This window comes from Wolffia australiana, chromosome 3, assembly GCF_029677425.1.
Source record: "Wolffia australiana isolate 7733 chromosome 3, ASM2967742v1".
In the NCBI taxonomy this organism is placed as follows: domain Eukaryota; kingdom Viridiplantae; phylum Streptophyta; class Magnoliopsida; order Alismatales; family Araceae; genus Wolffia; species Wolffia australiana.
Window position 1 is genome coordinate 16,266,919 of NC_135837.1, and position 24,217 is coordinate 16,291,135.

Consider the following 24,217-nt stretch of genomic DNA (forward strand, 5'->3'; position numbering starts at 1 on the left):
GGTCCGATATTGACCAGTGGACGAATTCGAACTTGACCCGTCCACCCTAAAATGGCAGACCTACTACGGTCCCCAGTCCTAAGTGTCCAACCCTACACCCGGTGCTCAAATTAAAAACCTTAAAAATCCCAGAGCCGCCTGATCCATGGACTCCTGGGTACATTAGATGGACGGTTAGGATCAATTCAGATGGAATTGTAGCCGTTTCAGTGGACCGTTAACTACAATGGTTTGTACCAGTGGTAAAACCCTCATCTCCTGTTCGAGCAGACCAACGAGCTTCTTCTTCTCAATGCAGACGCCGCGATCGAGAAATTCGAATGGCAGAAACTGAGAACGACGATGGAAGAAGGTTGTTGGCGATCTTCTGCGATGGATCGGGACTAACGATTCGAGATCATCTGATCTATTCTTGTGCGCTCAAAGAACCACAGACGAAGTTTATTAGATGCCGTCCGCATCTGGAATACCTTTTCTGATTTCGTCGCCGACCAGCGCTCCCCGATTTGACTTCTTCAGCTCCGGCGGATTCTAAGGAAGCTTCCTCGGCCGAAAAATTGTGGTGAATTGGGGAGATTCTTCCGTTGATAATGAAGATTTGTGGTTGAATTGGAAGGATTATTCCCTCGAGAATGAAGATTAGTTGTTGAATTGGAAGAATTCTCCCAAGGAGCGTGAAGATTTGCGGCTGAATTGGAAGGATTAATCGTTGGAGGGGGAATATTGTGGATTTGTTGGTGGTGATTTGAGGGAAGACGATATCTTTGGCCGTGGTTGTGGACCGACTCGTTTGCTATGGTGGCTGAGGAAAGGGAAGACAAAGGGAAGGCGAAGGATAAGAGAAAGAAAAAGAAATCAGAAGAAGAAATTGGATGCTGGGCCATGCTCTTCTTCTCTGGATGCATCCCTTCCAGATCCCAAGTCGACTCCTCGACCAGCAACGGCTGCCCCAATTCCGGTAAAATTCAAAATTATTCTTTGTTTTCCATCGCACAGGCTTGCATTAAAAACTAGTGCGATGTTTCATTTCATGATGAAATTTCAGATCGATGACAAATTTTGTGATTTTTTATGGTATGTTCTGAGAAGGATCGTACATTTTGGCAAGCATTCCTTCTCATTCTCATAATTGCACAGCCTAGAACAAGGGATCCTGTCTTCTTTCTAGACTTTTGTTCTATTCATTCAGTAGGCAAAACCCAATAATTATTCTCGTGGGATAGTTTTTTTGGTCTTGTACAAAGAAATCTTTCCCTGTTCAAAGATCAAATCTTCAGATATGTCATCCGGTTTATTCTACCTTAGATGGCAAAGTAGAGAATGAAGGGAGTGGAAACCAGCCGATAATTATTCTCGTGGGATAGTTTTTTGGTCTTGTACAAAGAAATCTTTCCCTGTTCAAAGATCAAATCTTCAGATATGTCATCTGGTTTATTTTACCTTAGATGGCAAAGTAGAGAATGAAGGGAGTGGAAACCAGCCAATGCCTGCTGTAGCCTCTGGTTCCACAAGCGCCAGTAACTCAGAAACAAGTTCTTCGTCTGCGCCTAAGCTCTCAGAGGCTATGAAGGTGACATCACGGCTGAGGAAGTTTGCCTTCAATGAATTGCGATTGGCGACAAGGAATTTCAGACCAGAGAGCCTGCTTGGTGAAGGCGGGTTCGGCTGCGTGTTCAAGGGGTGGATTGAGGAGAATGGAACTGCCCCTGTGAAGCCCGGCACCGGTCTCACTGTGGCTGTAAAGACACTTAACCATGATGGGATCCAAGGGCATAAAGAATGGCTGGTGAGATAATCTTGGCTTAGTGGCTTATACTGTTTCTGGTTTATTGCTCCACAGTCCTTTGATTTTTGGACGTTTGTCCTTTCAGGCTGAGGTCAACTTTCTTGGGGATCTGCTCCACCCCAACCTCGTCAAACTCATAGGATACTGCATTGAAGATGAACACAGATTGCTGGTCTATGAATTCTTGCCGCGGGGAAGTCTGGAGAATCACCTTTTCCGGAGTAGGTTGCTATCTCTTGGATCATTTTTGCAGATCTGGGTGGCTCTGAAAATATTCTTTCTTGCCATCTCTCTCTCTATCCCTAACTTTTTCTCTCTCTATTCTCTAGAATCTAAAATCGACTCTGTCTCCATCTCTTATTCTATAGCTCAATCTCCAATTCTCCATCTCTCTCTATCTTTACTTCTCCATCTCTATCTTCATCTATAATTCTCGATCAATAATTCTATATCTCTATCTCCATCTCTAGTTGTCTATATGTACATCTATCATTTATAATTATCCATCTCTATCTCTAATTCCACCTCTAGTTGTATAGATGTATCTTCTACCATTTCTAATCATCCATGTCTATCTCTATCGTTCCATCTCTATCCCCATCTATATCCCCATCCCTTTTCTATCTCTATCTCTATTCTCAATGTCAATCTCAATCTCCATGTCTATCTCTATCTCTTATTCTAATTCTAATTCTGCTTCTCAGCCCCACATCTCTATATCTAATTCTCAATCCCCCTCTCTATCTCTAGCCCCATCTTTATCGCAAATTCTCAAATCCCTTCTCTCTCTTAATAGACTTCCTGGCATCAATTTATGATCTATGATACCTGCATTTTGTACACAGAAGGGTCTCAGCCGCTTCCGTGGACAGCAAGAGTGAAGATTGCTCTAGGCGCTGCCAAGGGTCTGGCATTTCTTCACGAAGAAGCCGAGAGTCCGGTGATCTACCGCGATTTCAAGACATCTAACATCCTCCTGGACGCGGTATGCAGTAGCCAACCGGTGGATTTTTACCATTTCTTCCCACGCTTCTCATTAAATATCTTTGCCTCGTCAGGATTACAATGCCAAACTCTCAGACTTTGGGCTCGCAAAAGACGGCCCAGAAGGAGACAACACCCATGTCTCCACCCGCGTGATGGGCACATATGGCTATGCAGCTCCAGAATATGTGATGACAGGTAAACCCATCTATCCATCAATATTATTAGAATTTGGGCCCAAATTTTAATAATTTTTCTTTCCAATATATATATATATATATATATTAGAATTTGGGCACATACCACTGTGCGAAAAGCTATAGCTGATAGCAAGGGCACTACTTCGTTTCTCAACATTAAGCAGGATGTTGACTTCCAAAACAATTTCCTCTGACCTTCATGTTAGAATTTGAGCGTTTAACGCTAAAATCTGTAGCTGATAGCAAGGGTGCTACGTATCTACTCGACATTTAGGCAGAATGTTGATTTACAACCTGTATCTATCTCTCTGGCTCACGGGCTACTTTGCATTGACCAGGGCACTTGACCTTGAAGAGCGACGTGTACAGCTTCGGAGTCGTGCTTCTGGAGATGCTAACAGGGCGAAGATCCATGGACAAGAGCCGGCCAAACGGAGAGCACAACTTGGTGGAATGGGCGAGGGGGCAGCTAGGCGAGAAGCGGAGCTTCTACAAGATGGTTGACCCGAGGCTGGAAGGTCAATTCTCCATAAAAGGGGCCCACCGGATCGCCCAGGTGGCGCAGCGGTGCCTGGCCCGGGACTCCAAGGCCCGGCCCGTGATGAGCCGGGTGGTGGAGGCCCTCAAGCCCCTCGTCGACCTCGACGACATGGCCAGCTCTTCCTACTTCTTTCAGAGCATGCAGGCCCAGCGAGCCGTGGCGGCTCAGGTCAACGGCTCGACTTCCAGAAAGGGGCTCAGCCCGCAGACATCATTGACCAGAGACGCAGCCCATCGGCACGCGAGGAGCCTCTCTAATAACGGCCTCCCGTCTCCCTTCCACCAGGCGACGGAGTCGTTTAGTCAACGCCACTCCTTAGAGCCGATCCGTTGACCTTCTTCATTCTTTTTCCCCTTGGCAGAGATGTTTCTGACTGAGTCGGACGAAGTCTAAGATTCTTGCTGGTAAACGATATATAAAATTCTTGCAGGGAGTGAAAGTATTTTTCTAGCTTTGAACAAATGTTGATTCCATTTTAAAATTAGGATTCACAGTTTTGAATATGGATCTACATGAGAATACGTTTTTATAAAGAAATTTAAATGCCAAAGTAAATTCATGTAAAAAAAATCACAGAGAGAGAGAGAGTTAGAGACGGAGTTGGAGAGAGAGGAACCAGAGACCAAGAGGGTGAGATACATAGACAGAAATAGAGAGAGAAAGTAACAATAAAGGATTGATAGATAGATAAATAGATAGGGAGAGAGATAGATAGACAGATTAATATACATATAGATAGAGAGAGAAAGGAATACCAATAGTAAAAGATAAAGAGAGACGGAGAGAAAGACACAGAAATAGATTGATAGAGATGGATAGACAGATACATATACATAGAGAGAGAGATGGGAGTTGACTGTTATCTTCAGGTCAACTGAAATTGGCTAATCTCCCAGAGTGCGAAAAAATCGCTGCAATCTTGAAGCAGGACTAAGCAGGAAAATTGCAAAGGAAGTACAGCGAGCCATCCTTCAACCGAGGATAATGTCGGATGGCCATCTTTTCAGCAATATCCTCATCGGCGGTCGCGGCGGAACGGTGAATTCCGCATCAAAATCCCCTTTTTTTTCCAATTACGATTGCTCTCTCTCTTACGATTCTTCCAGTTTTGTAAATTTCAATCTCCGATTCTTCTTCAATCTGACCCGATTTCGCCGATCTCCGACTCGTCTGCGAAGCTTCCCACGGCGCTTGATTCACCAGATGTATAGTCCAGATCTATTCCCGACAGAAGAAGATGAAGAACAGAGTAGAAAAAATCAGATCGGGAACTCCATAAGCAAAATTAGGACTAAAATTAGAACAACTGGGGATTAATTGCGTACATCCTGTTGAATTCTGGGAGTGATTGTAGAACCCAGGCCAGCTCAGGGTGCATTCAGGAGGAGTCGCTTGGAAGAAGCAAGGAGGGGGGAAGGTGGTTGACATCAACAAAGACGAGATTACTGGAGCTGCATGGATGAAAGTTCCAAGGGGCTACCAGCTCAGTGTCCGGGTCAAAGACGGTCTCTGCTACAAATTTATAGGATTCCGTGAACAGGTATTACGATTTTCCTATGAATCTCTTTCTCGTCAATTGTCTTTGGTCTTGTTTTTCTGTTGATTTCGAGTTTAAATTCCTGCAAAAAATTTTCTTCCCGTCGGGTGGCAGGCATCATTTCTAAAGAAAATTACTTTCCTTCTTCCTCAGATGAATATATTCTGTAGTTGAACTTCCCTGCATTTCGGCATTTTTTTAGTGAAGAGTGCAGGAGCTGAAATTAATATTTTGCTTTGTAGTAGCCAAAAATATTTGATTCTGTAACTGAATTTTCTTCCCTCGGGAAAAGGACGTGGGCAATTTGATTAGCTTCATTCAAAAAACCTTCGGAATAACAACGGAAGAGAAGCAGCTTGCTGTGAGTGGCCAAAACTGGGGAGACGTCGACATCAGTGGTCAGTCTTGTGTCTTCTAAATTCTGCTTCTCAGCAATATTTTTTTTTTTAAAATACGACAGCTTAACATAGATTTATTTTTTCGATGCATTATCCCAACGAGGATGAAAAACAATCAAAATTCATATTTTTCTGAGACCCATGGACTGAAATTCATTTTTTTTGTTGCTCAATAAAATGAAAAATGTCGAAATTAAAAAAATTTATGGTCTAATTGGGCAGGAAATATGCTCACTTTTATGGTGGGCTCGAAACAAGCTTTTGAGGTATGCTTGGCGGATGTGGCTCAGACTCAGCTGCAAGGCAAAACCGATGTCTATCTTGAGCTTCATGTCGATGACACGACTGCAGCCAATGAGGTTGAACCCCTTCTTTTATTTTTCCAGTCTCCACTAGGAATGGTCTGATCACGGACGTTGGGCAATTGTGCGGTGCAGTTTGAATTTTTGAACTGTCTGCTGGGCCAGAGAGAATGGGCAGTTTTGATCAGTTACTTATAAAATAAAATTGTAAATTAATAAATGACTCATGTAGGAACTCAACAGGTTTATATTTCAAAGACATTTCAAAATGTTATTTTTGGCTTAACTGTGCTGAATTTTTTGGTCAACTATAGTCCTGTGGCACGGCAGTGATGAGCAGTTTGTACTTTAGGGGTCCGGGGCAGTCAGAAATTGGCTCACGCGGGCCGAACTTCTGCACCACACCACCCGACCATTCGTCATCACGACATTCATTAGATTCGAAAAAAAAAGGAGAAACCAATTTTTCCATCATGGCATAGTTTAGAAAACCCAAAATTACCTTACTTTTGTAAAAATAAACGTTTGATCCTTCCTTCCAGAAAGATTCTTTGGTGGACCTGAGCTTCTACGTACCAAATTCAAGTACCCAGTTCATCGGAGACGAGAATCGACCTGCTGCCCAGGTCAAATCTCCCGCACCTTATTTCTTTCCCTCTGTCATTTCCTCTTTTTTTTTTGAAAAGTTATTTAAGGCGGTCACCCGACAAAGCAGTTACCACCCAGAGTCACATGTGGAGACAGCTAACCCTCCCTTATCCAATTACCCCTGTAGCGAACCATGATGCCATGAGGCCCTCAACCTTGTGGGCTAGCCCGTCCTTGGACACCAAAATACTGCCCTTTATTTTGCATTTCTCCGAGGACGCCTCTTTTTATTAATTTTTTGGCCCCAAAATTCCAAAGCAGGTGTTCCTTGAGAAGATATCTGCAATGGCCGATGTGGCCTCCTCCAGCGAAGAAGCCGTTGCCACTTTTGAGGGCATCGCCATTCTCACTCCGAGGTCTGGCCATTGAAAAAGCTCTTTCTCTCTCTAGATTTAGTTGAAGACTGACTCTCCCTCTCTCTCTCTCTCTGCCTGTCTTCAGGGGTCGCTACAGCATTGATCTTCATCTCTCGTTCCTGCGATTACAAGGGCAGGCAAACGACTTCAAGATACAGTACAGCAGCATCGTCCGCATCTTCCTCCTTCCCAAGGCATCGAAAACAAAATATGTTTCTAGATTCCCCCCTCGGAAACTATTATCTTGCTGATTCACCCCGGTTTTCTCAGGCAAACCAGCCTCACACTCTGGTCGTCGCCACGCTGGATCCTCCCATCCGTAAAGGCCAGACCATGTATCCGCATATCGTCATGCAGGTATGTTGATGTATTTCTCCAATTACTATGAAATGGGTTAGCATTAATTCATACTGTTAGATTTGCGCTCTTACCAACTGTGCTAAAAGCTATAGCTGATAGCAAGGGCACTGCTTTTCCTCTTTAAGCAGGATGTCGCAGTGTGTTGATTCTGGGATTTGAACCTGCCACCTGGCTCTGATACCATGTTAGATTCAAGCGCTTAAAGCTGTAGCTTTAAGCGCAGTTGTTAAATGCTCGAATCAAACTCATATGTTTCAGTGGATCCATGAAATGGGTAATGTCCATGTTTCATACATTTCGACAGATCCATGAAATGGGTAATGTCCATGTTTCATACATTTCGACAGATCCATGAAATGGGTAATGTCTAAGTTTCATACATTTTGATAGATCATGAAAGGGGTAACGTCAAGTTCACACATTTCAATAGATCCACGAAATGGATAACGTTCATGTTCATATATTTCTATAGATCATGAAATGGGTAGCGTCCAAGTCCATAGATTTCTATAGATCACGAAATGGACAGCGTTCATGTTCATATATTTCTATAGATCATGAAATGGGTAGCGTCCAAGTTCATAGATTTCTATAGATCACGAAATGGATAGCGTCCAAGTTCATAGATTTCTATATATCATGAAATGTGTGGCTTCAAGTTCATAGATTTCTATATATCATGAAATGTGTGGCTTCAAGTTCATATATTTCTGTAGATCATGAAACGGGTAACATCTAAGTTCATACATTATAGATAGATTATGAAATGGGCGTGATCACACTTTGACCGATCACGCATTTCATTTTCGATGGATGACAAAATGGGCATGTAAATCGATAGATCATGAAATGAAGAAGGCGAATTCATACTTGATTCCTTGCGTGAAGTTCGAGACGGACTACGTGATCGAGAGCAATTTGGCGCTGAGCAAAGAGCTGCTGGCCAGCAAGTACAAGGACAAGCTAGAACCATCATACAAGGTACGCACCTTCGTACAAATCAACGATCGCCGTTGATATCCTCGAGCTCTGATCTGATTTTCTTCTAGGGATTGATCCACGAGGTCTTCGCGGTTGTTCTTCGCGGGTTATCCGGCGCGAAGGTGACGAGGCCGGGCAAATTCCGAAGCTCCCACGACGGATTCGCGGTGAAATCGTCGTTGAAGGCCGAAGACGGGCTGCTCTACCCTCTAGAAAAGGGCTTCTTCTTCCTCCCCAAGCCGCCCACTCTCATTCTCCATGATGAGGTAATCTGCATCCACAAGAGCGATCGTCGATCTTCTTCTTTCCGTTGTTTTTTCCGTCTTCAGATCGATTGGGTGGAGTTCGAGCGGCACGGCGCGGGATCGACCAGCGTCCACTACTTCGATCTCTTCGTCAAGCTGAAGAGCGAGCAGGATTACCTGTTCAGGAACATCCAGAAGAGCGAGTACAGCAATCTCTTCAATTTCATCAGGTTTGGTGGAGGGGGTCGGGTTTTCTCTTCGTTTTTCAGTTTCCCGCCAAAACCGGAATTCAAATTCAAATTCTTCGACGGAGTTTTCAGCGGGAAGGGGTTGAAGATCTTGAACCTCGGCGAAGGGAAGCACGCCAACGGCGAGCCGCAGGAGATGGAGGACGAGGACGACGCCGTCGATCCGCACCTGGCGAGGATCCAGAGCGCGGCCGCGGACGACGAGAGCGACGAGGAGGTTCGTTTCTCCTTCGATCGATCGATTTCCAGCAAGAAATCCTCCGATTTCTCGGAAAATTCCTCCAGGATGAGGATTTCGTCGCGGACAAGGACGACGGGGGATCGCCGACGGACGATTCCGACGCGATCGAGAGCGGCAGCGACAGCGAGAGGAAGAACTCGCCTGCGGCTCCAAGAACAGCGCCGAAGAGGCGATCCAAGGAAGGGAACGAGGAGGAGAAGAGGAAGCGGCGGGCGAAGAAGACGAAGAAGAAGGACCCCGACGCGCCGAAGAGGGCCATGTCCGGCTTCATGTTCTTCTCCAACTCCGAGAGAGACGTGCGCGCTGCCTCCCTCCGCCATTAATTCCTCGCAAATCTCCTCGAAGATCCTCCTAAAACGACGCTTTCCTCTCCTTGCAGAACATCAAGAAAGCGAACCCCGCCATGGCCTTCACGGACCTCGGTCGAGCACTTGGCGAGCGCTGGAACAAGATGACAGGTTTTAAACCCCCTCCCCTTAAACCCCTTGAACCCCATCCAGCCGTTGATTTTGTCTGACACGTGTCGCGCATCCCAGCCGACGAGAAGGAGCCGTACGAGTCCCTGTCCCGCGCCGACCAGAAGCGCTACAAGGCCGCGATGGCCGGGTATAGATCGGCGGCGGACGGCGAACCACGTGGCAAGATCTGATCCTTCTAGAATCTCTGCGGATAAGTCAACGAAGAATAGTCAGCAGTCGTGGATCCCAGGGTGGAATAACTGTCTACAGTGAATGACATGATTTTTAAAAAGTCAACGATTTATTATCTGAGGGTGACTTGCGCAGTTAAAGGGGCGGCGGTGTGGGCCGCGACCTTAATGGGCCGAGTTTGAGATGCCACTATAAAAGGAGGTCGTTAGCCCGTAAAGCGTACGACTGGCAGTTGCGCGAAGGAGACGGAAGAAGCTACGAGCAGTGCGAGTTCCCGATCTGGTTCGTCTTCTCCGGCGAGATCGGCAATGGCGGAGGGCGCGGCGAGCGTGATGAAGTCGTTCCTCTGTTCTGATCTCGCAAGGCAAGCGCAGCCATCGCCGGCGGTCTTCCTCCGCCAGAGAATTTCTCCGAACTCGCTCCGCAGCGCGAGAACGAATCCTGTGACGGTACGCGATCTTATTTGCGTTTGATTGTGTTGATTTCTTGTAATTCGGAGTTTTTTTTCGGTTGATTTGTTGTTTTTCACCTGCGGAATGATCTCGTGCGAAAATGTCTGATCGCAGAGGCTTCGGTGCTGTCATTATATGAACGGCTGCGGAGGGAGGATCAACGAGGAGCAGCGCGATGCGCGAGTTTGCCGGACGAGTAGTCTTCCGGCGGTGTCGTCGCCGGAGGCGGCCATGGCGGAGATCAGATCGGCGGTGACCGCGCTCGCAAGCAGCTCGCCGGATTCGCGCTCCGGCATCATCCGCCTCGAGGTACGAGCTGGCGATCCGACCGGAATGGACGGTGTAGATCAGGATAGGCTCTGCGTACTCTTTTCTTTCGTCGATTAGTAGTAGAGTAGTCGCCTCTCTCTCTCATCGAGATCAAGCCTGGCCAATGGCAAGCGGATTCGCATCGCAGCGAAACCTCGACCGCTCGTCCAATGAGCCATCGCCAGGTGTCCAGCCGGCGATGGTTCCCTCTTCCGTGGACAGACTTTCCCGCCTTCCTTTGACGCGCGAAACACTTTAGAAATCCGTCTTTCCTAAATTGTCAATTCTCCCCAATTGCGCCCTCATTAACCACTTGACCCCTCCAGGCTGTTCATTCTTCCTATCTCAAGTGAGAGCGACCTTCGATTTGGCGAAATTATCTTCATTAATGCCTCCGCATTCATTCATTTCCGTATGATTTACTACCAACGATCTATTCCAAACTAGGTTTCGCTGAGATCTCTAAAATTCCGGGCGATGTTTGAACTGGTTTCTTTGATCTGGGATTCTAGGTGCCGATTCAGCAGAGAATTGAGGCCGTGGCGTGGATGCACGCGCAGCAAACTCTTCCCCGCGTGTTCTTCTCGGGAAGAGAAGGGTGGGCCCCAGACGAAGACGGGTCTCCCGTACCCGCTAGATCCGAATGGAACGAAGTGGTCGGCGTCGCCGGCGTCGGATCGGCCGTCTACTTCCGCCAGTACCAACCCTTCTCCTTCGAGGACTGGAAGTGCATTAGAAGGTACTCTTACTCTTCTGTTTTTTTATTTTTCTTTTTCCGTATCTTAAACTATCGCTTGAATAGTTAATTAGGATCTAATTTTGACCCCTTTGATGCGAAGGTTCCTCTCAAAGGATTGTCCTTCCATCCGCGCTTACGGGGCTCTGCGGTTCGACGCCACGACTACTGTGTCGTCTGAATGGGAACACTTCGGTTCATTCTTTTTCTCAATTCCGCAGGTAAATCGTTTCCCTTGTTTCGACACAGAAAACCCATTTGGTCATTATCCAGGCTGAAGTACCTTTTAATTACAGAATTCATATGGCAGGTTGAATTAAATGAGCTTCAAGAAGGATCAAAGCTTGCCATTAATGTAGCCTGGGATGATGGTCTTCATTGGCCGTGGGAAAAGGCCATGACTAGTCTGCTCAATACAATGGGACAGGTGAGAAAGATGGAATCACTTGATATTCTTCCTCGTTCCCCTCACTCGTGACGCGTAATATTATTATTATTTTTTAAAAAATTTCTCCTAATTTGTATTTTCCATGAAACAGATTTTGCCTTCCTCCTCTAATCTTCAAAGGCAAGTCCCCACGGCTACCATCGTTGCCAGCAGTCACACCCCAGGCAAGGCTAGCTGGGATACTACAGTGAAGAAGGCATTGCAAATGATAAAATCAGAAAATTCTGCTCTAAAAAAGGTATTAAGTCATCTTTTATTTATCTATTTTTAGTTTTTCTCTGATTTTTTTTTCATTTATTTCCACTCCTCCAGGTCGTTCTGGCAAGAAACACTAGAATTCTCACTGATATGGAAATCGACCCCATAACATTATTGGGATGTTTACAGGTCTGAAGAATTTTCTTTTTTCACATTCTCGTTTTCTGGCTATTTTTCGTCTTGAGAAAAAAGCCCATTTTGTAATCGTTTTTCTCGCACAGATGGAAGGAAAGATGGCGTACCAGTTCTGTATTCAACCAGCCGGAGGCCCTGCATTCATTGGCAACACCGTCAGTCCTGCCCTTTCCGTCTAATTTCTGATTTCTTTTTAATTTCGCAAATAGTTTTACCCTAAATAAACGAAAACTATTTGCGACGATTTCAGAACATGATATTTAAACACAAAAAGAAATTAAACTTTCCCCCTTTTTTTGGCTTCTGTAACAGCCAGAACGGCTATTTCGCAAGGAAAAATTGCAAGTCTGGAGCGAGGCATTGGCAGGGACCCGTCCCAGAGGAAGAACATGGAAGGAAGACCTTGAAATTAGACAAGATTTATTATTCAGGTAAGCGTTTTATTTCTCATCCCTTACGTAAGTACATAAAATTTTAATGCATAGATGTTATTAACGCGCCGCAGCTCCAAAGATGACGTGGAGTTCTCCTACGTGCGAGAGAGTATCAAAGCGAAATTAGAGGCAAGCTCGAACATGTTCCTAAACTTTGTTCTTCATGTTGATGACCATATGGTTTCTGATCTTGATAATATTCGCACGTGCAGGCCTTGTGCGACGAGGTTCGCGTGGAATCAACCAAGACGATAAGGAAGCTACCGCGCGTGCAACATCTCTGCGCTCAGTTATCCGGCAGGCTGAAGCGCGAAGAAGACGAAGTAAATAATCCAAAAAAAAAAAATTAAAAGAGAACCGTAAATTCTTGCCAGATGCATGAAATTTTGCATCCATCTTAGAACGATACTGACGCTAAGTTTTTGGGCAGTTTTACCTGTTGACTCATCTCCATCCCACGCCGGCTGTTTGCGGATTGCCGGCAGAAGCGGCGCGCAGATTCATAGCCGAGAACGGTGGGTGAAGTTACATTTTCAGGCTCTGAATTTTAAAAATTTTGGGAAATAATTTTTTTTGTGTTTACTTTTCGTCGACGGAAATTCCAAGTCGGCTTCGATTGGGACGTATTTTTCAAGGAAGGATGAACACGGTCGTTGAATTTTTCATTCATGGGCGTTGACTTTTTGCAGAGGCCTTTGACCGTGGGATGTACGCCGGCCCAGTGGGCTGGTTTGGGGGGGAGGAGGCAGAATTCGCCGTTGGCATCAGATCTGCCCTGGTGGGAAAGGTTGGCGGTTTTCAATAGTTGACATTTTCTGGTAATTATTTAATAATTCATATGTTTCTGGGCCGGTTAAATTGCACGAAATTCCGACGTAGACCCGATATTTCTGGTCAGAAAACGGGAACAAACCGTACAATTTATATATCCTCAGCTGAGAAATAGCTTGTTTAATTTTCCCCCATTTTCCAAGAAAAATAGGCCAGAAAATGACCCTAAAAAAATCTAAATCATTTTTTAAAGGGGCTCGGCGCGCTGATCTACGCGGGAGCGGGGATCGTCGAGGGAACCATCTCCTCCTCCGAGTGGGCGGAAGTTGATCTGAAAGCCTCCCAGGTCTTCTCTCTCTCTCTCTCTCTCTCTCTCTCTCTCTCTCTCTCTCTCTCTCTCTCTCTCTCTCTCTCTCTAGAGATGTATAATATATAATATTTACTAAAATTTCAAGAATGGTGCAGTTTACGAGACTTCTTCAGTGCGAGGAAAATCAAAAGACGAAGCGAAGAACAGAAATGCGGCGGGAGCGCCGGAGAGGCTCAGAGAAGCCCCTTCCCTGTGCAGATAAGTAACCCAAACTTACACTTAATCATCTACCTATTTATGTATCTACCCATCTATTTATCCATCCACCTTCCAGTCTGTTGTGGTAGTTAAATACGAAGTTCGCTGGGCGGTCCCTCGCATTATTGATTCCAAACAACGGATGAAGAATGAAAAAAAAAAAAGATGAAATAAAAATGGAAAGGATGAATGGCCAGAGGAGTTGGTCGCTCCTTATTCGGACCCCCTGTATAATATAATAGGGAGAAATATAATATAGTTTAGAATAGCTAGGAAGCTCATGCGGCCTCCCAGATCTTATACTCGTAGCCCTCGGCGGCGACGGACCAGTTCTGCGGGCCCTCCGGCTCGTAGTACCCAGGCCCAATTTTCATCACCACTCGCTCGTCGATCTCGGCTGCGTATACGTCCCTCTCCGCCTTCTTTATCTTCACCTGCACATCCAAAGTCTCGGTTAACACACCCATGTAGTGCAGGGACACGGACGGGATGATCTTTTCGCCCCCTGACGAAAAAATCGACCCGTCCGAGGATACGAAAGAATTTCAGGACGAAAATTCGTCCCATGGACAACTGGACGGGATGGTTTTCGTCCCGTGGGACGGAAAAACCGTTCGTCTGGAGGTCTCAGATGATGGACCGACGAATCTGGACGGAAAACCACCGGATTCACATCCGACGGTTGAGATGTTGCCGCGTGATCTCGCAATGACAATTTGCATCAGAGTCTCTGTATTTTTACGTGAGTGCAAATGGACGTCACTCAGAAGTAATTGTACATATGTCCCTTTGCATTCTATCTCCTAAGTAATTCCCTAAAAAACTTGAAAAAATCTATATTAATATATTAAAAATACAAAATGGGTTTTTTTCGTCCGGGATGAATTTCGAGACGAAAATTCGTCCAGGGAGAACTGGATGGGATGAAAAACCGTCCCGGTATGACTGGACGGCTGTTCCATCATCTGTTCCGTTTAATCCCAACAGGGTGGGAACCGAACAGAGCGAAACTGCAGACTCTATGACGGAATGACAGGAAAGCCTACCAGTCCCTTTCCGTCTGCCACATTCCGTCATCTATCGATTAACCCATGATTGAGAGCGACAGAGAGACAGAGAGAGAGAGAGACAGAGAGAGAGGGCAAGAGGACGTACGGTGCTTCGGCAGTGGAGCATGTTTCTGTTCCTCAGAGCAATCAAGGTGGCGATCTCGTGCTGGTAGTGGGAGATGATGTGGTCGTAGAAGACGGTGGGTGTTCCAGAGTGAGTCAGTATGTAGGCGTACCCCTGCATCTCCTTCCCCGAAGGAAATCTCCAGTGGCCCTGCACATTTAAAGTTTATTATTAACCCGACCAGATTTTTGATATCAATTCTATCCTCCTAAACCATCTTCCTCTCTCTCTCCCTCTCTCTCTCTGTTTGTTTCCCATTCAAATGACTGTCCTTGGTCTCCGAAGAGAGCTCAGGCATGAAGGTCCAGGGTAAGCAAAACCTGAAAAAAAACCCTCAAAAGGAAAGAGAATCTATCTCTCTTTAAACGCCAAGGTACTTTTAAAAATATAAAAGCTGTTTGATGTATATCTTGTTTGGCCGTCGATGTAAGATTTGTCGCCGCAAATACTTGAGGCAGCTACACCTGAGGTGGTTAATCTCAAAAACGAAAAATTCCTCGGGTTGGATCGAAAAACAGGTATTCGATCATTTTGCGTTGATGTAAAACACTCGAGAAGGGAAAAGATCAAGATATCCCAGAGTGGATCATTTTGCGGTGTTGGGCATCATCAAAGAGCTGGAACACAAGGCGTGTCGATCAATTATGTACAAGATCACTACAGGAATATATTATGTATAACATCACCATCCGAATTTCACTAATATGAAGGGTCTAACTGTCAACTTCTGATAGTATCTCCGGAGAGCGACAGGAGGGAGATTTTGATTGATCGGAATGTAAGGGATGGGACTGTGAGGCCCTGATGGGAGGTTCACCGATTAGTCGGGTGTTCATCCCTTTTATATTTTAAAAAAGAAACTCTGATAATGTGGCTGAAAGATCTTGTTTGCACTGTGTTTTCATGTTTTATCACCAGGGTGTGCTGATCACAAACCGTTTAGAAGGATAAGGATAATCATGAGTCTTTTCCAAATGTTTTTGTTTGTTCAGAGTCATCGGATTTCACACTTAACAGGAATCCTTTAATTGGTTAGGAGGTTGGAGATTTTTCATCTCACAGGCTACCAGCAAGAAAGGTCAAAACACTGGAATTAATACCGACATCTGAAGTTTTCTTCAAATAAGACTAGCTATTGATTTCGGGAGAAAATTGTTCTCTTAAAAAACACATTTAAAAGGATTCGTCGATGAACAAACAATTTGAAGATTTTCAGTCTCTCTTGCGAACCGGCTGCCAACCGGCAAGTGTATGTCAGAGTGAATAGCGATATCTATTACTAATCATGCATATAGTTATTTATATTAAAAGCGGACCAAAGAAAATGAGGTAATGATTGTAAAGTTGAAGGCTGAAAAATAGATACTACCCGGATAACATATGTTTTCAGAAATCAGATTTCTTTCATTCCCACATAGAAATTAAAGAAGCGAGTCTTCAAATTAGTTTAAGAATCGGTCGCTGAAAGGTGAAAGTGTCGAAAACAAGGCTTACTTTTATCAATATACGAATAAATGTAACATCCATGATCTCTGTGATTTGTTTCTTCAAAAAAGAAAAAAAAACTGAACTCTACGATTTAATTTGAAGAAAGATCAAACTATTGCAAGTTATTGTAAAAAAACAATGTGACATGTACTGGACCTCAAATAAAACTAACACCCATGATGTATGATTTGAATTTTTTAAAAAAAAATCAAAAAAAGACCAAAAAATATGAGTAATGGAAAGATTCATCGCAAGAAGCAAACCTGAGTAGAGCCCGTGTCGTGGTTCTCTATAAACGTGACGGCACGGGATGCCCACCATCCTATCACGCCAGGAGGCTTTCCTTTTTCATCTGATAATCTCCAATATTCACATTTCTCCAAAGCCTACAATAGGTTGCCCAAAACAGTGAGGTGTGAAACCCTGAAGTGGACCTTGAATTGGACTCATATCCAATCGGAAAAGTAGTTCAACCCGGCCGCAGAGAAATATGATGTCTTTCTATGCATGAAGTGAGATTGAGTTTTTAGAATGTGAATAGTTGATCTGGAGAGAAATCAGTCGGAATGAATTCCTCATCAACATATAGTTGATCAATTGTACTCTATTCCTTATTGTTAAGTCACAAGTAGTAAGTTTCACACGAGAAGATCTTATGTCTCATGGATGCATGTTCTGGTCACCTAAACTCATTTGTACAATTCAAATGGTTCGGATGTTTCTAGTGATTTTATGGCATCAATTAATGGGCATGAAACTAGGTCAGCCTTTATATCATCACTATCTGTGCAAACATTTTTTTGCTTGAAGTCATGACCACACCACTAAGTCAAGTTTTTCTGTGGTCAACCATAAAGAAAGACCTAAGGTAAGTAAAAATGCGGCCGAAAAAAAAATGTTGGATTCGCGAAAAAGAAAGAGAGGTTGGAGATAAATACGAGATAAAAATGTCGCAAAAAATGAAGTGATCCAAACTAAGCCATCCAAACAAGTAATATTTAGTGTTTTAACATCCAAACCGGTAGAATAAAATATTAATGTATCGTCACAAAGAGACCTAATGAGTGATCAGAAAAAAGGGAAATAAGTTTTAACTTCCAGCAACGAAGATAATAAAGACGAACGCCTTGAAAAATAATAGATAACAAACTTACAGCGTGAAGAATCCCCTTGGTGGTTACGTCGAATGCGCTTGCATTTCCTCCGGTAGCGTTGATCCAATCGATAATTCTTTGTCTGTGGCCGTCTTGACTGTAGTCCATCTGTCCATACGTATAACTCAGCGAGTCCCAGTATTCTCCAACCGCAAAGTATGGTTCACTCGCTTCCAGGTAGTCTTTAACATAGCCTCCCCAGAAGCCCCTAACAAAATCTAATCTCCAACCATCGTATCCAATTTCTTCCCTGAAAAAAGTCAATCATAAAATAACATTTTATTTGACGAATGGAAAACACGAGAGTGGAAAATAAAATGCAAGGCAAGTGCTAAATGACGCAATATACAGTTTACACTAGGGGTTGAGACTAAAAAACAAAGGGTTGAAAATAAAAACGTCCTCCAATATACAGTTGAGATTCCCAGAGACACTTTTTAGAAATATCCATTGGATAGTTAACTTTTCGTAGGATGTGTTCCTCAAAAACGATGGCATCATAACAGTCTAATAAAAAGAGAATAAACGTCATGACCCGCTTTGTACCTAAGCCAATGGAGCCATTCTTTAATATCGGTCCGCACGAATTCCTGAGAATGGTCAATATTCGGAGCAGCATGGAAAATATCTCCACTGCTTTTATTGCCCCTACCCTGCAGAGAACAAGAAGTACTGAGAAAAAAACCATTTTTATAGAAAAGAGTGAGAAAATAACGTCAACGCATGAGTCCCTTTTTATGGTGCTAATAGAATCCAAAAGCATTTAATGAGTCATTACTAACAGCGGATAATTAAGTTAAATCTTCTTTCAGGTTCTAAATGGGTAACATCATAAAAATTACTATGTAAACAGCCCCTGGACCCTATTATAATGAAATAGAGGTTCAAACCACAAGTAGAAACGTATCCGACTGTGGACAAAACGAGATAAGTGATTCTAGGAACTTCACCCCCAAGATCAATTTCTCGTTCATAAATATTATTACATTCGGGTTGTGATAACTGCTCGCTGCTGATCTTCCCTCTTTTCTTTTAAAAAAAAATGTAACTTGAACCGACCAAACAAGTACCTGAAAATGGGGATCATCTGACACAATAGCATGATCATCCCATGCCAAACGGCCGCCAAAGACGTTCCATATGCCATTACTATTTTGAGCATGAGCACAACGGTGATTTAGGACAACATCACCAAGCACTCTGACCCCCACTTCATGAAACTTCTTGACAAGGCTCTTCAGCTCTTCGATGTTTCCGTATCTGATATATACCACACTAACATGTCAATATGAATGACCAGTATCTACGAAGCATAGAATTTAGTTTTAGAATTTCCCAAACGTTACATCACTGGACGCATAACTGTATTTGGTGCATATAAGCATCTGTCTCTTTTCTCGATGGGAGGCAGGCTTCTCTTTAATGCAAGAATTGCTTACAAAAGTGAATATGACAAGATGCCACAAACCCATTGAAACAACATCACTTACTACACTGAGAGATACTATCACATTACATGATAGAATACAGTAGCGGAAGTTCAACAAACACGACAAAGCTCCTCTCGTTAATTTTCCAGTGTTTTATGGGGAGACATACGCATCATATCACTGCATCAAGTAATATGATTTAAGAGTGCTAAGACTCCCTAACATTCTTAAATCTATGTTTCTTTCTTTAGAAACTTCTGCAGCTCTCAAGACTTAAAAACTCCCGCAGCTCGTAAGACCTTGATGGAAAAAATACTGTTTTGGCACTAAAATACAGTATAAACAGTTCGCAGGAAAAAACTGATTCCTGATCCCATAGAAATATGACTGATTTGCAGGCATATGCACACCTCCCACAGTTATATATCCAAAATAGCACGGTACTAAAAAATATTACAATTTCAACAAGACAAATAGGGATAATGCAACGTCTTTTGTCAGCTGAAAAAAGATTAAATAAATTTTGTCAACATGCAGCACAAAATTATTTCAAAACAGCATTGTCAACATACCGTGAATTCAAATTGTACAAATCCTTCGGCATGTAACCTTCAGGCGACACAGATTCTGTAGGAGGCGGCAACCATATTGTCGTGAATCCCATCGCAGATATTTCCTCAGCTTTGGCGAAGAGCTCAGTGTACCATTTTCCAGTTCTATGAGATTCCCAGTTAAATCCCTGAAGAAGAATTTCAAAACCAGTTCCTGTTCCAGAAGATATCTGTACTGGTGGCTTCAGCAGTTCTAAATCAGAAATAGGCTCCTCAACATACACTGGAATTGAGCTTCTGAAAATGCCATAGGCCTCAGCTGCCAGTTTTTCAATTTCCTGAAGAATGTTTTCCTGTGCTTCTTTACTCTTGGTGATATTACCTTTCTCGGCAGAGATGTCAGTCACCAAGCTCCTAATCTCACTTATGATGTCATCGGTGTAAGAAACAGTTTCTAGCTCCTGATCCATCGTCACATCTGTTGTAGATGCCTGAGCCACTGCATCCGCAACTTCTCTTAAAATTTTCTCTTCAGTAGAGAATACAAGCTCTTTTTGATCAGCGAGAACCGTTTTAGCTTGCATGCTACTCTCAGTTAAAAGAGGGATATAAAAGTCATCGCCCACATCATTCAACCAGTTGTACTCGTTGAGCTTGAGTACGAAATGCAGGCATGAAAAATCATAATCCACGGGGAACTCCCCCCAATTTCCGCTCTCATTTTTTTTTGGCTGAAGAGAAGATTTGACCAACAACAAATAAGAAGGATTTCTCATCCTCAGCGAAATAAAACGTTTAAAAAGCAATAAACGAACCAGGTCGTGAATTAATTTTTTAAATATTGATTCATGCGTGCAAAGGGAACAAGTTAACATACCACATAGGATATACATAAGAGGGTAAACCCTACCGTAGCAAGAAAATGTACGTAAAAAGTGAAGATTGATTGACATAGGTGCATGTGTCATATAGAGTTCGCAAGTTAGGATGCAACAGGAATGAGGTTTGGCCATGAATTCGCGGAAATGTTCTTCCACGTAGATGGTTCAACGTGAACATCTTTTTGGTGAGAAAATATCACTTCGTAATAGTCAGAACTTCTGATATACGGCTAAACCCTTCGGCTGAATAAAGAAATAAGGAGCATGAACCGATGAAAACATAGAGGATGAGAGCCACCATACAAGATTTAAACACAGAGACCCCAAGCATAAATCCACGTCAACGCATGTAATTAAATCAATATTCGTTGCAAGAGCCATTACACAGCACTCTGTTTGATGGGGAATACAATCTTCCCGTTTCTCTATTTCTTCATTTTTCAGATTCCTCAGGCAACCATGTTTTAATACTAATCCTACAATATCAGAAGAGAAAGCCCATCGTCAGCTGCGTACGATGGCTTCCACCTATTCATTGCCTTTCAGAAAATTTTAAAAACATTGAATTTATTAATCCGAATTTCATCGTCCCTGGTACATGGAAGATTAAAACCTTAACCCAAGGTTTCGTCAATTCCTCTTCACGGTTATGTACTCTATTCAAACTGAATCCCATCCCTGGGTCATTACGTTTCTCGCTGTGAATCATTACGAGTACAGGAACCCAAAGGCACGAGATATTCAAATAACTCAAACTTTGCATCCTAGTACAGCTTCGAGTAAACCTATGTTTATATCCATCAAATTTACTTCGTAATATCGACCAATTTCACATGGAGATATTTCAGAACTACCGAGAAATTTTTGAGAAAAGATTTCCGAAGGCATGAACTCTCTAAGCTAGTAACCGAAACTTTCAGTTTCACGAATTAAAACTAGTGAGCTCCTTATTCAGCCAACTACGGACTAAAAGGAGCTCGATAGTCAAACTTTTGTGCGTGGAGTATCCAAAAGATCAACGAAAAACCTTAATTTGACGACATTCCAAACCAAAGTTAATAGACCAACGATCTGTTGGCTGTCTAAACCAAATTAACCATTATTACACCCTGATTAACGATACAGACACGTTAGAAAAAGAGCGCAACATTGAACGACTCTTGAATAATCCAGTTAATGATAACATTGAGGTCCCATACCTGGAGTAATGTTTGTAAAGCCTTTCCCCTGAATACCCTTGTACCCACAGGGTGTGGGGGTGATGGAATTTCCCAGTTTCTATTCTCATCTCTGCAAACTCCCCAGTGAACAACTACGTGGCCAGGAATATCGGTGTCAAAATGGACTATATTTCGATCTTCTTTGTCGCTTTTCTTCACACAAACTGTGAGACGATTCTGAACTGTTTCCTCTTGCACAATTGGAAACTCCTCACTGTACTCTTCAAGAAGATTAACTTTTTTTTTGGCATCATTTTTTTCGTTCTCATCCACCTTCGTCGCCGACCCATCTGTTTTAAGAAGTAAGTTCGATATTTGGCTGAAAGACCCTGAAAAAAAAAGCGTGAATTTTTTATGAGCCTAACGTTTCTTTAGGAGGGGTTTTTTTCAAATAGAGACAAATGTAAACTTGCTATTTTATAGGGTAAGATCAACACTCTTGAAATAAACTCAAGACTAAGTATGAGAACCTTTCCACGGCATAAGCTAAGGATCCTGCAAGGCATCAAGCGGAGGTAGGAAAAAATATAACGGCTTCATTTCTTGCGTTGTCTATTTCTAAGGTGGGAGTTAGGAATGTAATAATAAAATGATTCCGAGCAAAAGGGTTAAAGTAAAACAAAAACCAGGCCAAATGCTGAAGCCAGTTTCCCCACTGACGATCTCATCATCTTCCCAAACGAGGAGAGGAACTTTGAAGTCTCTCCCTTTGTACTGATACCACGCTCCCCTTTCTTCGTCCTACATAGCGATAGAATAAATGTATAAGAAAATGCATAAGCGCCGCCATTACGATGGAAGTTAACATTTATTACAACCCAAATGCATAATATTCGATATCTAAGTCACGTATCAAACAGTGAGCCTGTTTGATGCGAGGTGAGAGTGAAGGTCCAGGAAAATGCAAAGGCAAGGTCATGACGAACAAATGAAGACCATAAGAGGCTCAAAACAAACAATCTGACGACCCAGTCTACGAGGTTATTGCAGAAAAAAGTAAATAATAATGCACCTTTAGTACAAAATGAATTGCAGAAATAGATAGACTGGGCTTCACATCAATCAGTAGCTCGTGAAGCATCTCTCCTGCTGACGCAGAAGCAATTTTCTTCAACGGCGTCTCAATTGCGTAATCCTGAGGCATAACGGGCAAGTGATAAATAAAGACATCAAAGAATCTAAGAGAGTGGGATGAGAAGCTAACATTACCTTTATGGGAACAGAACCCGGCGGTCTCATCTCAGGAGGAGGCTGATCCCATTCACTAAAATTAAAAACATAATAAAATTTCAAAAATTCCATGAATAATAAAAGGAATCCTGCCCAATCTGTGATAATTTAATCGAATTAAAGAGGGAATTTAAAAGTATCAGACGACTAAAAAAGGAACACCTCATGTCGGGGAGCCTACCTGCCCGCCTCCTCGATGTACGTCACGCCCCAATGAAGAATCCACTTTCCTTCTAGACTACACTGAACGATCAGGCGCCGGTAGCCGTCCCCCTTTTCCCCTTTTTTATCCAGCCTCACCGAGACTTTACCCTCCACCTGAGACATCAAAGCTCGCAAGCTTATTCAATAAACAAGATTAATAGGCAAACGAACCGAGAAAATCTAAAGAAATGAGTGGAAAAAAAAGACAAAACGACTATTCTTTCTCCTACCGTCTTCGTTCTCGTCAAAGGAATCGTCCGCTTGAACAGAACGTCGAGGTTATCGGCGTCGGCAGCTTCCACAATTGGAGTCTCGGTGAGCCCCGCCATGATCGGACGAACCCTGAGAGGATTATGGCGGCAGAGAAGGCACCCCGCAGGCCCAGCAATCGACGTTGCCTTGTGAAAGTAGCCCAATCGACAGGCCCTGCCCCCCTTCTTGGGATCATGGGGAAAGCGGAATCTGAAGCGCTCCCGCCGAGATCGATGGAGCAGCGGCTCAAGCCGCACCGTCGACATGGGAAACCGATCCAACGAAGAGGGCCAGCGAGGAAATCAGCGAGAAATTCGACCGCCAAAGCGAGGAATGAAGGCGAGGAGGAAAAGGAAGGCTGATATTAATGGCGATAGAGCTTCCCCCGATTGATCCGATACGTTAAAATTGGCGCACAAGTAAGGATAGATCAGATACTCAGGTGCCTTTTTTACGTAGGGTTGGGATTTTTTCTTGGCGGTCCCCGCTGCGCTTTTAACCTTTTCTTCGATCCTCCGTCCTCATCCGTTCCCTACTTCGGGGAGGCCCCATCGCCGCCTCTCTTCTCCTCGCCTCCCTTCCACGTGTCCTCACGTGACTGCAGGAGAACCGGGATTTCCATCATCAGACGCGCCAATCTCATTTGAAAACCGCCTCATCCGCCTCCAAATCCGACTTTCTCTACGATCGGAGATCAAATCGATCATCCTAGGACTCAAGAAATTTTCTAAATCCTTGTCGAAACTTGCTAAATTAACTGGCTCCACTCCCAATCTCCTTTTGCAAACGATCGGCGTTGAAAATTGAAATCGATCATCCTAGGGCTCAAGAAATCTACTAAATCCATGTCAAAACCAGCGAAATTATCTGGCTCCAATCCTAATCTCCTTTGGCAAACGATCGGTGTTGAAATTGATCATCCTACTGGCGAAATTATCGGCTGATACCGAGGGGACGACGCGATCTACTCTATAATTGACTGGCTTGGATCTGCCTCCGATCCAACTGTTCTTCCGCAAACAATCGGCGTTAAAATCGATCATCCT

The 24,217-nt window shown here is 43.6% G+C and overlaps 4 protein-coding genes across 6 annotated transcripts; 3 read left to right on the top strand and 1 right to left on the bottom strand.

Annotated features, from left to right (window-relative positions):
• Positions 1 to 245: 245 nt before the first annotated feature.
• On the top strand, positions 246 to 3,973 carry LOC144701077 (serine/threonine-protein kinase PBL34-like). Of its 2 annotated transcripts, none has more exons than XM_078572767.1 (6): positions 246 to 958; positions 1,446 to 1,786; positions 1,872 to 2,007; positions 2,635 to 2,771; positions 2,845 to 2,968; positions 3,309 to 3,973. In XM_078572767.1, exons 1-6 carry the CDS (start codon positions 796 to 798, stop codon positions 3,842 to 3,844), a joined length of 1,437 nt encoding a protein of 478 aa, XP_078428893.1. In that variant the 5' UTR covers positions 246 to 795; the 3' UTR covers positions 3,845 to 3,973. The 2 variants fall into 2 exon arrangements, with proteins under 2 accessions (XP_078428893.1, XP_078428892.1); XM_078572766.1 differs by having other exon boundaries at positions 247 to 958; positions 2,632 to 2,771.
• Positions 3,974 to 4,349: 376 nt separating this feature from the next.
• On the top strand, positions 4,350 to 9,597 carry LOC144701075 (FACT complex subunit SSRP1-like). 2 transcript variants are annotated; one of them, XM_078572763.1, is made up of 15 exons: positions 4,350 to 4,549; positions 4,866 to 5,051; positions 5,341 to 5,446; positions 5,669 to 5,805; positions 6,291 to 6,374; positions 6,658 to 6,752; positions 6,838 to 6,946; positions 7,023 to 7,109; positions 8,001 to 8,093; positions 8,162 to 8,359; positions 8,423 to 8,568; positions 8,659 to 8,803; positions 8,872 to 9,123; positions 9,207 to 9,285; positions 9,364 to 9,597. In XM_078572763.1, exons 1-15 carry the CDS (start codon positions 4,496 to 4,498, stop codon positions 9,474 to 9,476), a joined length of 1,884 nt encoding a protein of 627 aa, XP_078428889.1. In that variant the 5' UTR covers positions 4,350 to 4,495; the 3' UTR covers positions 9,477 to 9,597. The 2 variants fall into 2 exon arrangements, with proteins under 2 accessions (XP_078428889.1, XP_078428890.1); XM_078572764.1 differs by having other exon boundaries at positions 4,385 to 4,549; positions 4,690 to 5,051.
• A 34-nt stretch (positions 9,598 to 9,631) lies between these two features.
• On the top strand, positions 9,632 to 13,666 carry LOC144701076 (isochorismate synthase 2, chloroplastic-like). Its single transcript, XM_078572765.1, has 15 exons — positions 9,632 to 9,926; positions 10,044 to 10,238; positions 10,751 to 10,977; positions 11,078 to 11,195; positions 11,285 to 11,401; positions 11,514 to 11,660; positions 11,735 to 11,809; positions 11,902 to 11,970; positions 12,128 to 12,246; positions 12,321 to 12,378; positions 12,462 to 12,572; positions 12,680 to 12,764; positions 12,939 to 13,036; positions 13,274 to 13,366; positions 13,486 to 13,666. The coding sequence occupies exons 1-15, from the start codon at positions 9,786 to 9,788 to the stop codon at positions 13,594 to 13,596; spliced, it is 1,764 nt and encodes a 587-aa protein (XP_078428891.1). The 5' UTR covers positions 9,632 to 9,785; the 3' UTR covers positions 13,597 to 13,666.
• A 72-nt stretch (positions 13,667 to 13,738) lies between these two features.
• On the bottom strand, positions 13,739 to 23,594 carry AMY3 (alpha-amylase-like 3). The gene is made up of 13 exons (XM_078572762.1): positions 23,150 to 23,594; positions 22,897 to 23,033; positions 22,695 to 22,749; positions 22,498 to 22,620; positions 22,112 to 22,226; positions 21,465 to 21,814; positions 19,406 to 20,115; positions 18,474 to 18,663; positions 17,950 to 18,056; positions 17,404 to 17,653; positions 16,513 to 16,635; positions 14,744 to 14,911; positions 13,739 to 14,022 (listed from the first exon to the last, which is right to left on the bottom strand). The coding sequence occupies exons 1-13, from the start codon at positions 23,435 to 23,437 to the stop codon at positions 13,867 to 13,869; spliced, it is 2,772 nt and encodes a 923-aa protein (XP_078428888.1). The 5' UTR covers positions 23,438 to 23,594; the 3' UTR covers positions 13,739 to 13,866.
• Between the last annotated feature and the right edge of the window lie 623 nt (positions 23,595 to 24,217).